The following is a 17,823-nucleotide window of genomic DNA, read 5'->3' on the forward strand; positions in this document are numbered from 1 at the left end:
GGTTGAAAGTAAAATTTGCACATCCTAATAAAAAGTTCTATGCCCCTCCTCATCCATCAACTATCACCTCCAAAACCACTTCATTGTTTTTTCCTCTCTTTTCCTTCCTTCAATCCATCTAGTCCTGCGACCTGGAAGAAGTGATGATGGATGCCCTGATCAACGACAAACCAGAATTTGTAAAGTTATTTATTGACAATGGGGCCAACATATCCGAATTCCTGACATACAGTCGTCTGCAGAGACTCTACTGCTCCATTTCGCAGAAGTGCCTCCTCTATGAACTTCTGTTGAAGAAACATGAGGAAAGCAAGTTGACATTGGCAGGCCTCACTGGTCAACAGCAGAAGGAGATCTCCCCACTCTTCACTCTCAGTGAAGTTTCTAGAGTTCTCAAGGATTTTCTCCACGACGCTTGTAAAGGTTTCTATCAAGATGTCAGACATGGAGGCAAGAATAGATCAGTGAGTTGCAACTTTCCATCATTTTATCTGTTCTTTTACAATTTACAATTTGAAAAATTTTCACCAGGTCTTATTTTTAAGGGTGGGACAGGGAACAAAACGGTAGATATGGAAACAGTCACCTTTGTTGCTCATTTCTTGTTCTAGCTCATTATTATTACAGCTAAAAATGATCTTTTTAATTTCAAAAATTAAGAAGAATGGAATTTATGAAATACAGGCTACAATTCCTCTTTCTCCCATTCTGCTATGCAGTGTTTTATTTAAGGTTCAATTCAAGTCTTCTGCAAAGAAGGGTTGTGCCACACTCACATACTTCACTTTCCATAGACCATTCCTCATTCCAGCACTTTGCACATGGGGGGCAGATTGATCTTTTTAGCATCACATATATAAGAATGTATTCCTCATTCTTTTATTCAAGAAATTTAGGTTTGCTAAGAAGTAATTAGACATCTAAATAGTATTCTGCAGTTCTCATATAGAATTTCAAGCATAAACACTCAAAAGAGTTTCTAGGAAGAAGACAAGAAGGGGTTGGCCATTTTCAGCCCCAGGTCTGAGCCTGCACTGTTTTTGTAAGCTAAACTCTGAAAATGGTAACCTAACTATTCAGATTTATACTGTATAGGAGCAGACTGGATATTCAAATGATGTGCTGTGTGTGACGGTGGCCTTTTAGGTTGTTATAATCTTAAAATTGAGTGACTTAACACAGCAAAAATTAACAGTTGTTGTTGTTGATATAAAACAGAAAGGACAGTATTATATACCATGGAAGGTCCATAGCCCAATCTGAGTAATGCTGGTAACATCACTGTAGTGGGATGTCAGTGCTGTTGCTGTTAAATTATAAGTCCTATTTCTCAATGCAATTTAGTAGATTAATTAGCTCACTACAGACTAGAAAAAAAAAGGAGGAAGAAGGGGTGGTAAGAACGAACCCAAACCATTAATGTAAATTTGAGTAGAATCCCATATTTTCAAGGATTTCAAAAATAAATGAATAAAAACATACATCCTTACAGAAGCTTTTTTTTTTTTTAGCAGGAACAAAAACAGTCACACAGCCTGCTTCTAATTAACACAAAAGATATAAAGATTAGAATTTACATAAAATTGAGCACTTGACTTATGTTGCCGTATAAGTCACCTCCAGAGAGCTTATTATCAAACATTAAAGGAATAAGTGGTGTTCTACTTAAAATACTCCCTGCATGAGGGAGAGGTTTTTTTAAAGGACTCAAAGGAAAGACTAGAAAGAAGGCATTGACACGCTCTATTCTTGCCTTGTACGGAGCCTTGGCGAGACTTGTGCCTGTTTAAATAAAATGCTTTTTGTTCCCTTTTCTCTGAAACCACAGCCTCTGTGGCAGTTGAGCAGAATCTGATATAAACGTAGGCCAGCTCAGATTAGTTAATCATAGGTCTGTGTTGTATGATATTACACACCAGCAGCAAAATCCAGGCCTTAATAAAGTCAATGAGAGCGTTGCCATTGATTTCAATGGAGTCGTGGTTTCATCCAAAGCGTTCTCACACATATTGAGTTATGTGAGGGACACAACAATCCTTTGATTCAGTGCAGGATGAACTAATTACCTCTCAGACCTACAGGGAAAAGGAAAAAAAAAAGGGGAAGAAAAAAGGACTGAAGAGGCTGGCAGGGCCGAAGGCTAGTTACATCACATCATTTGCATGGAATGAGTCTGAGTTCTAATTTCTGAAAACCATATTTCAGGATAAAACGAATTCAAGGCAATTACCTGGGCCCTTGGATATGAACCAGAAAAGCGAGAAGCCTTGGAGGGATTTGTTTGTATGGGCAGTACTTCAAAACCGGCACAAGATGGCAAACTATTTCTGGGCTATGGTAAGCATCAAGCTATAGCTCCTGCAGGTGAAATATTGTCATATTTCATGTACATGAGATGATCTTTGCTCAGCTTTGAAGCTTAGATGACAGGTAGGTTTGTTCCTATAATACTGGGTGCACATTTATAGAGCCTTTCATCTCAGCTTGTCTCATGCCAGCAGGGGCCAAAGGGCCTGGCAGCAAGCAACAGCAGGTGTAAATCAGTGCAGCCTGAAACACTGCTGATTAACTTCAGCTGCAGAGCTGACCCCTTGTCTTCCTTGCTGCTGATGACTCACCACTGAGCCTTGGATTTTTTTCCCTCTTCAATAGGTCAATTGTTTGCTTTTGCTTTAGAGGGAGGATGGTGCACAGTTGAGCATCTCCAGCTTATTTGCTGGTTGTGTAAGGAACAAGAGCATCACAGTCCCAGGGGCCAAGCTTCAAACTGGCATAATTGGCTCCTGTTTTGCACTCTTCCACAGCTGAGGCCCCATCTCGTGCAATGCTACAGCTTCCATCTCTTCTCCCTTTCCCTCTACAGAGACCAGACACAGCTATGAGGCTCTGTCTGAGCATCCAGCTAACTGCATCTGGCACGGGGGGGGTCACAGGAAGGGAGACAAACAGCAGCACAGCCCTTCAGCCAGTGAGTTGTGTGTGCATACAGGCACATCTGCACCTTAGAGAGCCTTGTGTTTGTGGAGCTCTGTTATCAGAAGGCACGATTCTCTGCTGTGTGCTTCTGTCATGCCTCTGCCAGCTGTGCCCCCTCAGCTCCTATGTATCCTTATGCAAGGTCTCAGTACAGCCATGTGTGAGGAAACTCAGCAGTGTGAGAGCATTTTGCTCTACTTTTATAACCCATTCTTCTCCAAGTCCTTGACTGCTACCCCAAATCAGACCCCTCTAAGGTCAAGCATATCCTGAAGTCACGAGCCTTATGAAGCACAAGACACACCAATACATGGTTTTCAACTCACATATCAAGCCTACAATTTTTATAGACATTTTGAACTTTCAAGTGTGCATTTTAAGAAAGATTCTTCCAAAAGGAGACACGTATGAATTTTATTTGTTGCATGCATTCAGTAGTTAAGTTTTTCTATTTCATAAATGCCCTTCAGTGTGTGACTACTTCTTCAATTCTACAGGGCCAGGAGGGCGTAGCTTCAGCTCTGGCAGCCTGTAAGATCCTCAGGGAGATGTCCCGTCTGGAGACAAAGACAGAAGTAGTGCATGTAATGAAAGAGGCCAAGTATGAGCAACTCGCTGTTGGTAAGTTACAGCAGCTTTTAACAGCATAACAAATGGCAGAGGGGATTGCTACGGGAAGACAAGAAGGTGGGGAAAGAAAAACGAACCCTCTTGAAGTTGTGAAAGGTTAACTGATGTGAATAATGGAACAGACTTGCAACACAGCCAGTCCCAAACATTCAAATGCTACAGAAGTGAGGCTTAAAACATTCCAAGCGTTCATTCTGGGGAAAAAAAAAAACACAAAAATAATGCTTTAAGACTGACTAGCCCATGGGATGCATGAAAGAAGTTCTCCCTTGCTACATGTTGGTATTTTAGCACAAGGTGTATTACGATGCACAAGATGGAAGAACTGGAACAATTCCAAGCTCACAGCAGCCTGGTTTTCCTGCAATATCAAGCTTGCTCTGTAAGGGCCACTATAAAACAAATTTTAAGGGTTGCCTTTGATGCTAAAAATAATTTGAGATTACCTCACCTAAAAGAGGGCTAACTGTGCTGCAAAACTCTAAGTGAGGTTCAGACTGGCTTAGCAGACAAGCTGCCCCTCCCTACAACATTCAGGCATCTGCAGCACTGGAACACAAAGCCTTCTTTCCCCCTCTGGTCAGAAACAGATGTTCGCTGATCTGACAACAGTCCAATTTCTACCTGAAGGTAATGCTGCAATGTACCAAGAGCTTTAGAATACACCTCATGTAGAAATGCAGCAGCTTTTCCCTCTTACAGCTAGTACATCAAGCTGCTGAAGGCTCACGCAGACACTGCTGCATTATTTAAACAGACATTGTACCCTCCTTTCACATAAGGACATTATTTATAAAAGATAAGGCTTTCATATAGTCACAGGACTCCAACAATTTAGTCATGAAATTAGAGGGCCTAATCCAATACACAGCAGTCTGTTTCCTTGGCTTTGGTAAGCATTAGATCAGATCTGCAATTTCCATATCTGGCCCAGATAATACTGGCAATGCTAAGTAGAATGAACATTCTTTTAAAATGGTAAATACCACATCAACTGCAGAAGACTGTATCAGTTTTTTTTTGTTTTGTTTTGTTTTTTACATGAACTTGACCCTTCTCCAGCCTTCACAGCATAGTATCAAAGTGTAGGCTAGCCTAGGAAGGGTACTGAGATGCATAATGAATCAGAATGAAGCAGACTCAAAATCTATATTTTGTCTAATGAGAAAACCTTCACTTTCTGTACCATTTATCAGAGTTGCTGGACTCTAGAACCAGCTTCTCTTGAAACAGATCTATACCACAACATACTACCAAGCCTAATGCTATTTTATGTCAAATATCTATGTTCTAAAGCATCTGTTGGCTACAAGTCAAACCTGAGCTGCTCCTTTTGTTTAGTGTACTCAGGGGAACAGGAGCAGTGTGGCAACTCATCCTTCAAAGTGCTAACAGATCTCCCATGGTACTTGCTTTTGCTCAGTACTGTCTAAATCTCTGCACAAGGCAGCTACAGATGAGGAACTATCTAATGCATACCGATAGGTTTCCAAGGCACGTCTTGAAAACTGGCTGTAGAACTGACAAAGAACTTCTCCACAGGAAATCAAACAGTAACAAAAGCAGAGCACCTCAGAGCTGATAAGGAAGCAAGCAGATGAAAAGAGGTGAGAGGGAGGTGCTGAGATTCGCATCATACCTCCCTGAAAGTAGTGGGAATTTCAAGATTACAATAATTCCAGTGATTTCTTTTTTCACCCACCAATGCAAATCTATTGCGTATGCCTTCTGTAGCATTATTCTCATGACCAGAATTAGTCCTCACTCCCACCGACCTCATCTTAGCTATTTGTGACTATCACAGCCTCACAGAAATCTTCAGTGCAGAAGACGTGCTTGGCAGTGTGACCAAGTCGTACCTTACACACATCACCCTCTTGTCTCACATTTGTTTCTTTTGTTTTTAAATGGCAAGATGCATTTGTCTGTATTTCTTTCATTTGACAGAGCTGTTCAGTGAATGCTACAGCAACAGCGAGGAGAGAGCATTTTCTCTGTTGGTGAGGAAAAGTCAGTACTGGAGCAAAACCACCTGCCTGCACCTGGCTACAGAAGCAGATGCAAAGTCATTCTTTGCACATGATGGTGTCCAGGTAACATCTACTGGCACTTTCCCTACCATCTCCACTCCTTAGGGCCTTTAAGCATGATGCTGGACACAGAAAAGGATACTACAGCAACTGAATGACCCCATGGAATGCATTATTCTCAGATACATCTCAGATCTGCCCTCTCCCTAAGCACCAGGTCAAGAGGATGTCATGCTATGTACTTGAAAAAGCAACACAGTTCCCTTTTTCATTCAGTTAGCCCTGAGACAGGTAGATGAAAGAAGGTTTAATCCTCATCCCATCCTGTGCTTTTTCCTCTAATGATCACAGAGAACCATCAGGAAAGCACTTAAAATCTGCCTGAAGCATAATGAATCTTAAGGACATGAGGTATCTCCCTAGCAGAGCTTGTTCAGATTCAGAGAAGCTCACTGATAAAAGTTAAATCGAATTGCTGTCCTGTTTTGCTCCCACAACCTGACTTCTGTCTGCATACACAAAACTAAATTAAGAGTGATGATGCTTTTAGCTCCCAGTAGCTGACTTGTACTTCCTCAGTAGAAATGTTCCTTAAATCTACTTGAATTACAGTTCCTTTCCACTGTCCTCTCATAACTATTTGCATACTAAGAAACAACTGCAGAATGACATGCAAAGTGCCTGTATACTTGTTAGGTATATAATAATGTCTAATCTTTGCTGCCTTAGGAGAACACAGAACATAGGAGCACTTGATCTGCATATATGTTTTTGTGATGCTAAAGCTACTTATTTCCTTCAATTGCAGGCCTTCCTAACAAAAATATGGTGGGGAGACATGTCTACAAACACACAGATCCTGAAGTTAATATGTGGATTCTGGTGTCCCTTCCTAATCTACACAAATTTAATAGCATTCAGGTACAAACAAATATTTGAGTGCAAGAGATAAGTGAAGGACGTAAAGTCAGTCATGAAAAATACCCAAACTGAAAATTTCTCACATAAGGAATAAAAATAATAATATCGTCTCAGAAGGTCAACAAAAGGACTGCTCCACTATAGCTACTCACAAAGAAAAAGGAAAACTTCTTTGCCATCGTTGACCTAAGACTTCTATTTTATCAGTATCAGTCACTAAAGATGGTTTCTTCTTGGCAGACTGGCTGCCAGATTCACAGATTTAAGTAAATTAATGTGAAATGTTATCTGTTTTCATGGAAGGGTTCAAATAAGGGTTCCTAATCAAAGTAAGCCTTTCTAAATCTCTTCTTGAGGACGTTTTTGCCTCCTTTCACTAGAAATGCAAAAATTGACATCATGTTCCCTAATGCTTCTGGCATTTCCTGTATTAAGCACTACTAAGTATGGCCAGGACTGGAACATGGGGGTATTGTGGAATGTCTTCCAGGACTGACTGAGTGGTCTATTTCCACTCAAATGCTTTCCTTTCAATTTTAAGACGACTGAGCATCTTGCTCCGCTCTCGTGAAACACATGTTGATTATCATTTATCCATTGACTCTTGTGGCTGACTTCAGCTTTCAAATAATCAGAACACACAGAGCTAAGGATTATGTGTATTTGATAGCTTCTCAGTGGAGAGAGTCCAAGATGAGTGCATGCTCACAGCTCTGTAGGAAAGCCAGTTCAGTAGCTGAGTTGCTAACCAGTATCTTTCAACTAATGAGTTTATTTCTTTACAGTGAGGAAAAACAACCAAAGAATGAGACAGAGCCCTTTAAAGAGCTGGACAGTTTGGATACAGAAAGGACTTTGTTTCTTTCTAAGGAAGAATACAGGTAAGTTTAAAACATCTGTTAAAATGATGTTTTTTGACTACAAAGAACAGGTCAATTCTCACACATGTAGGACCAACTAATGATGTAAGGAACAACTGAAAGACCAAGGAAGGTAGAACTCATCAGAAAGCTCCCTGTTTGCTGCAGTTGTACTCCATAAAATGAATATAGAAGACAAACAGGGACACAGCATACAGCACTGTATTTCAGGAGACAACTTGTGAGCTGGTCATTTCTACTGAACAAGGATTCTGATCGATATCCAGGCAATCAGAAGGCATTCCTGAGATTCCCTTCAGCTGGCACTGGCTGACACACAATGGATTTAGGAGCAGTAATCCCTGATAGGCTTACCCAAGCAGGGAAAAGGTTTGCAGCTAACCCTTGTGCATCACCACACACTGTGCTACAATGGCAGCAACAGAAATACTTGCAAACATCAGTACCTATGAATTTATGTAGTTAGCTTCCCACCATGCTAGGAAAACTCTTCATTTCTATTTTAAAAAATAGGCTCTGAGAGACCTGGAGCATAATAACAGGCATATTTCAGAGGCAGCATAAGAGAAATAGAGATCAAAGCAAAAAGATTTTGGCAGTTGCTCACAATCATTCATAGACCCACAGTACAGAACTTCTGAATTGCAACCTTTACTTCTAACAAACGCTCATCACCGAAACCTGGGGACTTGGGTGAGGGCAGGAAAACTTTTGATTAGCTGCAAAGTGAACTTTGTACTAATAAGAGCCACTTGTATTAAACATTTACTTTTCAGTGATTTAAAGAGAGCTTCAGAAATACGTGAACAATGGTACCAAGGAAACAATCCACAGTACCTAGTGCTGGACTGAGTCAGTTATTAGCTTGTATTTTTAGCTCTGGCATTTAACTGCTGGCATATTAGAAAAAAATCAAGTCCTCATTCCCTCTCTAACCTGTAAAATAGATGCAGAAGTGTTTGCCTTTTGGGGACTATTAATAAATAATATCATAAAGTCCTTTCACAACTGAGCAAAGCATGGTTGATGGCTCTTGGTCATAATATTTTGCGTTCCAATTGCTATTATCTTACAGATTTAACAGAAGAGCTCTCTCCCCATCCCAGATCTATTTGAGCATCTAACAGTGAAGCTGCAATTACCCATTTATGATATTAGCCCGTTGCCATGGGAATGTGTCTTACAGTGTCATAAACTGAGAGGCAGTACAGAGTCAGGCACACAGAGGAGACTGGCTGCAAGAAGAAACTTCTCCTTGTAACAAATGTATATAATAATTACCAGGAATGTCAGACATGTAGATCTACAGGTCAGGTTTTCCTTCAGTTACCAAAACTCTCGTGCAATTGCACAATACTCAAAGACTACTGTAATCAATTATTTATTAAAAGGCCCCTCTGGTGATCTTTTTCCAATCTGATTTAGTCATGAAGGGCAAGATGCCAGCATCCATAGTTACATAAACTGCAGTATTCCCTCAGTAGCTCTCTCAGACTACAGCAAGGCTAGTCAAGGAACACATGCTTAGTGTGTGATTCAGCACTTTGAGTCTAGGTCAAAACGAGTGATTGTCTCAAGCAGTCACAGCAACTGCAAGAACTTCTGCATGTGATGACTGCAATAAATTTTAGGACCAAAATAAGAACTGACTTACAGTAGATATTTGCCTTTCTTACAGCTGGCCAAATACCCCCTTTTCTTGTTTATTCACCCAGTTTGTACTATGTGTAGGAGCAGACTGAAGCTGCAAATCACATTAATGCAGCAAAACTAAAACAACAAGGTTACACATTTAAACCTGATGCGACTTTATTTTTCAGAATCTTTTTGACTTGAAGCATTTCTGCTACAACAGCATGATTGCTGGGAATCCCACAGCCTCACCCCTGTCAGCATCCATTACAATCTTAAAAAAAAAAAGCTCTGCAGAGAATAATACTGAGGCTTTTCCCATGAACTAATTTTAGGAGGTTGCCAACCAAGCCTATGTTCTTTCTGTTTTGCAGAAGAAGTGGTAAATTAGAAAAACAGAACCCTTCTGAAAACACAGCGTGGGCAACATTCATCTTTACTCGGTGGAAAAAATTCTGGAGTGCCCCTGTAACTGTATTCATGGGAAACGTTATTATGTATTTTGCTTTTCTGTTTCTATTCACTTATGTCCTTTTACTGGATTTTAAGCCACCTCCACCTGAAGGTCCATCTGCTAAAGAAATTATACTGTACTTCTGGGTTTTTACCCTGGTCTTGGAAGAAATCCGACAGGTCAGTTGCATACAACATCTCAGCAGTAATACAACAAACCTTGAAATAGTGCTTTGAATAAATTTACGATCTGTATAACTTTGACAGTTGAAATCTTCAAGCTTGCACGTGCAGCTTTGCATAGAGAAGCAATACAAACATTACCTCATCCAAAACAATCTCTCCCCCAAACCAACCTCTTCCTCCTCCATGTAAACCTGTAGCTACTCCTGTTTTTCCAGAGCACTTCAGCTGCAGCCAATAAACAAGTGGGCTGCTAAGACTCAGGTGTCCTTAATTTTGCAAAGCATCTGTCTGGTTTCACCCCCCCCAGAAATAGGTCTACAATTAACATACACTGGAAACCATGGTCTGGTCCTGGAAGTGCAACAGAGCATCCCTCAGTCCAACAACCAAAACAGCACATGAGCCACGGTGCTGGTGCATTGACAATTGTGGGTGCATGAAACTATCCTCGTTATCCTCTTTGCACTGAAAACCAGTTATGAACACATATTCCAGAAGAATAGGCGTCTGTAATTTAAGCAACACGAACAGCAAAGGGGATCTCGATTGTAAATTATATGAAATTATCCAGAAGGGCCATAAACAGAAGAGTACAACAAGAATATTTGAAACAAAGAATATTTCATTATAAACTTGTAAAACATGGAGAATGCCAGGCTATAAGCCAGCTGAGACAGCTCCTTCTGTAGATAATCAAATGTGCACTCACAGGCAATTATAATGTACAAACACCAATCTGTACATGCTGTTTAGATAGCAGTATCCTGTCAACATTTATTTTCTAGATTTTTTTTTTTAACAGCCTGAATGCTGGCAAAGACTTGGATCAGGCCTAAAAAATTCTTAGGCCTACATCACAAGATTAAAAAGTGTGTGTGTGCATATGTATGTGTGTGTGATTTAAGACAGTAAACTGAGCTTGTTTACATGCTACACTAGGAATTTTTTGATTTTTTTTTTTGCAGTGAAAGAGAAATGTGAAACAGATATTAAGTCAAAATTTCCACTGAAATAGTGAAACTTCAAACAGATCACTGCCAACCACCGTTTCTCTTTTTCAGAGTTTCTTTATGGATGAAGACACAAATTTAATGAAAAAGTTTAAATTATATGTAGAGGATAACTGGAATAAATGTGACATGGTGACCATCTTCCTCTTCATAATTGGGGTAACCTGCAGGTATATATACACCTGTTTTGCATGGTCAGCATTAGGGCTGTGAGCACATGCTTTGACAGTCCTGTCACCCGGCATACATGTGCACAAGAAGGCAGGCTGTGACATTTACTTTTATGAGTTTTGAGCTACATTTCTGCAACAAAAACCTCTACATTTCTATTGAACTACAGATGTTGTTCCACAGACCACAAAAAGCTTACTGGAATATCCAAACACTTGTGCAAAGCAGCTCTGCTTTTCCTTTTATTTTGCAAGTCCTTTTAGTCAAACTAATCCTTTTCCTTGTTTATCCCTTAGTACTGCCTTGAAGCCAAGCCAAGCAAATCAGTGTCCCTCTATGTTGTGGTCATTTCTCACCAAAGTACAGATATTGTTACATTCTTCTGACAGCTGTAATGACCTGGACATAAGCAACCACAAGCCTGAAGCACTTGCCTTTTCCTAACTCGACAATGCCTGGAAATTGAGTGCAATATTTGAGAACAAATTTCTCAGTAGTACTTGTTGAGATCTGATATTCTTTCATTTATTCTTCAGGATGCTCAACTCAACTTTTCAAGCTGGCCGCACAATCCTCGCCATTGATTTTATGGTGTTTACACTTAGACTTATACACATTTTTGCAATTCACAGACAACTTGGACCAAAGATCATAATTGTGGAGAGGATGGTAAGTGCAGTCTCTCTCAAATACTCATGCTTGCTAAAAAGTCTGTGGCCAAAAAAATCTTCTCCTCACAAAGGAAGTAGTTTATAACGTGTCTTTAAGATCTGTCATTTTGCATACAACCGCCTTGCTCACCATGAAAATTAGAGGCAGTACATTTAAAACAGATCCTTCTGAAGAGCTCTGCAGTGTATTAAATTGGTCCCAGTACACAACTCTTCATTCTTATCTAATCATTTACCCTTTGGTCTCTCAAGTCAGGAGTACTGAGACCCTACACTCGTGATCTGAGAGACACAGACTCTTCCTCCTGTTTCATAAGCTGTGTACTTTCAGCGCAAGGATTTCAGACAGGCCACTGAAGAAGGGCAGCTACTGACTGGTAGTTCTTTGCTTGGGGAAATGGATTACGTTATTCGCAAGAAGTGTGAAGAAAAATCTGTAAAAATGGATAGTTGCAAGTTTCCCATGAGCACTGCTCTTACTTGGACTTTCTAATCTACAATGAAAACATAGCACCTTGTGAGCATGTGCTGGAAGATGCTGATGAAATATTTCTATTTATTTCAGCTCTCCTGCAGGAAATGAGACAGTAGGACTATAGTTACTGTGCATAAGTATGGGGTGGTACACTGAAACAGCTTTTTATTTCAGCATGTCAATCCTCCAGGCCAATTAGCTCATGATAACTGATTAATAGTTTATCTAATTGTAAATGCTACTACAGATTCTACAAACATTTGACTTGTGACTCAGAGCAGAGCTCAGTAAAAGCCCTACAGTCTAAACAAGCCCATACATTGAATAAACACAACTGCCAAGCTATTTGGATCTGTCTACAAATGCAATAACGGGAACTCCAACGTGACATTTGCTTTGAGTAGCAAAAGGGTAAATGGCAAATAAATATTTGTTCTCGTACATTTTCTAGTTCACCACATTAACAGAGTTTAAAGTAACAGAACAAGGCAGATCTACAGCTCCTAGTCCTTCCTGGCTGCACACCAAGCTAAACCATGGCCCTGAACAAACATGGTGATGCATCTACTACGTTAGCATCTGAATTCAAATGAAGTAACACAGATTAAGAATATACACAGAAGAAAATAAGTGGCAGCCTAGACAGAACCATAACGTGGGAGCTTTCATCTTCCCAATATCCAAGCCACCGCAATGCCTTACCTTTGGTAATTCAATACTGAGCCATGTATCAAACAAAAGAACAATGAAATTCAGTTCAGTAAACTGTATCTCCCTGAAACATTCATCAGGTTGGCTCAAGCAAGATCATTTCTCTTAAATAGGGAAAAAAAACAAGATTGTGTTTTGTCTTTCTCCTTTTTACCTCCCAGCTGAATTGCTGAAACAAGTCTAGCAACTGTTACAATGGTAGTTTGATGCCAGAACAGTGCCAGCTTAGAGAGACCACAGACTGGAAAATAGTTTTCCCAGACAAACCACTGCTTTCACTTAGTTACCATGTTGTTAAAGGCCTGTAGCACTGACAAATCTGGAATCATCCAGAAAAAAAAAAACAGTTTGATAAAAGTTAGAGAGACATCAACTACATCTTGCTTGCCACAGGTATTGTGTTTCTTAATGGGACTTATAGTTACCTTCTGAAGGTCTGAAATGCCTATGCATTTGGGAAAGTGTGCAATCCTGTAATCTAATTGAAATGAATCTACAGCCTGTAATGAACTGTCAGATTAGATGGAAAGAGGATGAAGTGTTCTTCTTCCACTAGGGAAAAATTATTGCACTTGAAATACATATTCAATTTTTTTTTTTTTTTTTAAGTAAGTGTTTTAGGATTCAATTACTCTGCTTTTGTAGAGAAGCACAATGTTTAAAAGCAGGAAGCCCTGGAAAGAATCCCTCAAATGCATTACTTAGCTACCTGATCCTTCTAATCTTCAACGTTTGCTGTATCAATGGTGCAGAGTTCATCAATGAGCACTGTCAGCTAGGATTCGCTGCAGCAGACTTTTGTATTTCAACAGTACTGTGAGATCTCATAGAAAACCTGCATTTAAAAGGCAATCATTTAAAGGAGAAAATGTTTTTAAAAAAATAAATGTTACATGACTGAAAAGCAAAGTTTTAAATTATAACATGCCTTTATCTAAATGAACTAACAAAGAAAAATACTGCTTATCGGCCAAGAACCACATTATAACAGCAAGGTCAGGAGGGGAATTGTGTGAGAAACTGTATCAAAGTCAACTTCCTTTAGCCTAAACAAGCTCTCAAAGAAAAATAATTATTTGAACAGTTATCATACTGAACAACTACTGTTCTTTCTTTGAATATGCTGCAACAATCACCCGCCCTCCTTTTCTTTCTCCCCCTCCCTCTTCTAGATGAAAGATGTTTTCTTCTTCCTATTTTTCTTGAGTGTGTGGCTCATTGCCTATGGTGTGACAACTCAAGCTCTGCTTCACCCTGATGACAGCCGAGTGGAGTGGATATTCAGAAGGGTGCTTTATCGTCCCTACCTCCAGATATTTGGCCAGATCCCACTGGATGAAATAGACAGTAAGGAATTTCTTTCTCCCTTAACCTTGCCATCTTTGAATGCCTTCTTCCCAGTATTTGGTTTTTTTTTGTTGTTGTTCTTTCAATAAATAATAATTTTTAAAAAAAGTCCTGAAAACCAAAGCTTTCACATGGCTATGATATAAGTAGTGAATGTGCAAAATGAGATAATGTACAGTGTGGGATTACATTAAACACGACGGTTTGCCCTATTTAGAGAAGCTGTCTAAAGTATTCACGCAAGGACTTGCAGTTTTAGAGGTTGGCATACCACCTTCTGCCTCAATCCATTTCCATTCAGCCTAATCTAGACCCACATAGCCTTCACGTAAAGCAAAATAACATCTCCATACTTTTGGCAGTAGTTTAACATGACAGTTTTACAGCAGTACAGCTCCGCCCATAAGGAAACACTTGTGTTTTCGAACAGATATTCTGGTAGAGCATTTGTTTACTCTGTAATTAAATCTGCCCAAATCAAATAAAGCTAGTAATTGCATTTGTGCAATATTTCAAACAAAACAGCATAAAAACAATCACACGACAGGTAAATATTTGGATATAAGCATGGGAACAGGTAAAACACAGTAAAATGCAGCATAGAGTCTGCATCTCTACACTGGAACTCCAAAGAAAAAAAAAGGTAACATTTGCTGATGAAAAAAAATTACTGGGTAGTAAAAACTGAAGGTAACACCTAAAAGTTGCAAAAGGACCTCATGAGTGAAGAAACACCAGAAGAAATTCAGCATGGATAACTTCAGTTAATGTACTTGGTGACAGCTACAGCAGCCTGTGAGATAACTGTACTAAGGGGTAGGATTGTGAGTTTATCTATTGTTATGGGGAAAGGCATTATTAGTGGGGGGGGGGAGGGGGAATGGAGAACAAAAATGTAAATATAAGTGCTTTAAATTTGTGGATTTAAATAATTACATGATATAACTTCCAGAAAAACAATCAAACAACAACAAAAAGTAAACAACCAGTTAAACTACTTATGATCTGCATCCCAGCGTAGGAAGATTAGGATGAATAACATTAATATAAACAACAGAAAATAGTTACCTTTTCCTCACTAAGTAGCAAAGGATTTCCAAAAAGACAGAGGAGATGTTTTTCACATACATAACTAAAGGTGAGCTGCTTAATTGCTTTGTGATGCTTTGAATGCTAAAAATGTACACAGACTCAGGAATCAATTGGACAAATTCATCTAGGAATCATTCAATATCATTATTAAATACAAATAATCTGCCTGGGCATGTTGCTCAGCCACATGCTCCAATGAAGGAGACAGACTAACAGAGGAAAAACATGGAGTAACACTGTCTGGATAAGAACTTGCTGCTGCCATAACTGGAGGCAGGGTGAAAGGGTAGCTATACCTATAGCCTGATGCAATAGCACTGTTCTTCCTAATCTTGACTGCAAGCTCTGATGTACAAAGCAGTAGTCTAAATTTGAGTGAGGAAACCCATTTCCTGCTTCTACCAAGTTCTCTCCTCTAGCATGCATACTAGCATGAGGATTGAGGAGATGCAAGGACACGGGGGTACACACCTGCTAGAAATTCAAAGCTATTTGAACTGATGCAATGATGTGCATCATTTGCCTTTTTACAAAACTTGCAACATCGGATATTAGTTCACATAAAGGATTGTTTGACTGCAAGAATTATCTCAGTAGTTCAAATAGCCAGAAAGCTGTCCTGTGTGCCTTGCGTTTACAGCTCCGCTTGCTAGTAAAAAACTGAGGCAGTACAAAAGATACATACTACCACAGTGTTTGTCTTCAGCTCTAATAATTGCACATATTCAGAAGAAAATTATGCTACTGTTCACATGCAGATGAGATCTCAATATCATCCTTGATTTGTACTTCAACAGAAAAAGGTATTAAATGTATGTAATCATTCTTGTTGTGAGTTCTTAAAAGAAGGCATGCTTAAGGGTACTCAGTTTCCTTTTTTCTTTGAAAAATCTCTAAAACACAGCACCTCAAACTTTAGAAAATTTGTAATTCCTGCCATTCTCAGTTGAAGGCAAGAGATTTTGCTCACCAAAATGCAAAGCTTTTGTCTCCAGGCTAAGAAATACATATGGCAAAAGAATTTGTCAAAACTACCTTCTATCTCTCTCCTCCTTTGTAGCCTCACGAGTATATCCCAGGAACTGTACATTTAATCCACTGCAGATTCTACAGAACTCACCATCATGCCCCAACGACTATGCCAACTGGCTTGTCATACTTCTGTTGGTCATCTTCCTACTAGTCACAAACGTTCTCCTTATGAATCTCCTGATTGCTATGTTCAGGTAAGAGCAGTTTCACTAAGTATTAAGACAGAGAAGGTAAGAGTTTAACCAAATGCCCATATTTACTACATTGCTGTTGGTTAGCTATACTGAAACATACTAGTAGTTCTCCTAACTAGTTATTTGGGGGTTGATAGGTAGACTTTCAGGATCATATCGTTCTTAAGTTCTCATCATCCTCACTCTAGCAACATTAAAAGCAAGAACAAAAAGGACCTTTTACAGCAAAAGATTCAATTAAATGCACCTGGATCCCTAGCTATGCTGCAGCAAGAGTCTGCAGGTGCAGAGCATCTGTAAACTTGGCTAATGCTGGATACTCTGCATGCTGGGGAAACACATCAAGTCAAAATGGTTAACGATTATTCGTTTGGTTGAAAGAGTAACATCGCATGTTTGCCAATCTTGCTGAAGTTGAACTGCTTTTTTTTTTTAAAAAAAAGATAGTATTTTTTGATTATTTCTTTATCATTTGAAGCTGTAACTGCAATTTCTTAATACTTAAAAACCCGCACAAGCTATAGCTTAAGTAAACGCTACTTACTGAACTTGCTGTTCCTTTTATTAAAGTAAACACGGGCTGTATTTGTAATAACAAGCTTCAGCTCGTTGAGATAAAACCAGTCCTGCCATTTTTTATTTTCTTTTTTCCCCATGACAGCTACACTTTTCAAGTTGTTCAGGGCAATGCAGACATCTTCTGGAAACTACAACGCTACAACCTGATTGTTGAATATCACGGACGGCCTGCCTTAGCACCACCGTTCATCATTATTAATCACATAACTTTGGTTCTTCAAATAATCTTCAACAAAATGGAACACAAGAAACAGCATCTGGGTAAGCTAGCTTAATACTGTAACGTGATGGAAAGCACAGCAATGGGGAGTAGCAAAGACCTAAGCTACAACAATTGACCTAAGCTACAACAATTGAAGACTTGCTCAAATGCAACAGCTGTAAGAACAAAAATAAAGGAAGAACCTGCTTACCTTTAGATGCCCTCAGGTAGTCAGGATCTCCAGCAAGAGAGGCTACCACCTCCACTGCCAACCTTCAAATGAGGTCTGGGCAGATCCTGGCTCCACCCCTTCCAATCACTCAGGTACATTGCATACACCTGAGCTCCCCTGGGTTGGCCCTGCCTTCCCACCAGGTGCTCAATCACTGCTTCAAGCTGTGACTTAGCATTTCTGCTACAGCTGTTAACACATTTTATCAACAGGAGACCCCGATACTCTGCAAGGATATGCTGCCTAAGTAAGATCCCCACAAGCCAAGACTCATAATTTATTATATTTAACAAAAAATGGTAGGAGAGCAGACATGAAAAATGATGATGTAGTCTATACTACAAACAATTTCCCATAGTGCATTTCTCTATGTAACATCGTTATTATGACAAAGGTGT

The 17,823-nt window shown here is 39.5% G+C and overlaps 1 protein-coding gene and 1 long non-coding RNA gene across 2 annotated transcripts in view; one reads left to right on the top strand and one right to left on the bottom strand.

Moving 5' to 3' along the window:
- The window catches only part of TRPM5 (transient receptor potential cation channel subfamily M member 5), a 35,881-nt gene that overhangs the window by 13,155 nt on the left and 4,903 nt on the right, over nt 1-17,823 (top strand). Inside the window, exons 9-20 of the mRNA XM_090140578.1 lie at nt 123-464; nt 2,206-2,337; nt 3,474-3,597; nt 5,554-5,699; nt 6,445-6,557; nt 7,343-7,438; nt 9,445-9,703; nt 10,771-10,889; nt 11,427-11,559; nt 13,920-14,094; nt 16,247-16,412; nt 17,074-17,252. Coding sequence (XP_089996704.1) covers nt 123-464; nt 2,206-2,337; nt 3,474-3,597; nt 5,554-5,699; nt 6,445-6,557; nt 7,343-7,438; nt 9,445-9,703; nt 10,771-10,889; nt 11,427-11,559; nt 13,920-14,094; nt 16,247-16,412; nt 17,074-17,252 — 1,984 coding nt within the window. The remainder of the gene's footprint in view (nt 1-122; nt 465-2,205; nt 2,338-3,473; nt 3,598-5,553; nt 5,700-6,444; nt 6,558-7,342; nt 7,439-9,444; nt 9,704-10,770; nt 10,890-11,426; nt 11,560-13,919; nt 14,095-16,246; nt 16,413-17,073; nt 17,253-17,823) is intronic.
- LOC149917756 (uncharacterized) lies at nt 344-17,429 on the bottom strand. Its single transcript, XR_016466735.1, has 3 exons — nt 17,405-17,429; nt 1,917-2,075; nt 344-427 (listed from the first exon to the last, which is right to left on the bottom strand). It is a non-coding gene; the product is annotated as an uncharacterized LOC149917756 (long non-coding RNA).

Source organism: Phasianus colchicus, chromosome 5 (assembly GCF_987193195.1).
Source record: "Phasianus colchicus chromosome 5, bPhaCol1.hap1.1, whole genome shotgun sequence".
Lineage (NCBI taxonomy): Eukaryota > Metazoa > Chordata > Aves > Galliformes > Phasianidae > Phasianus > Phasianus colchicus.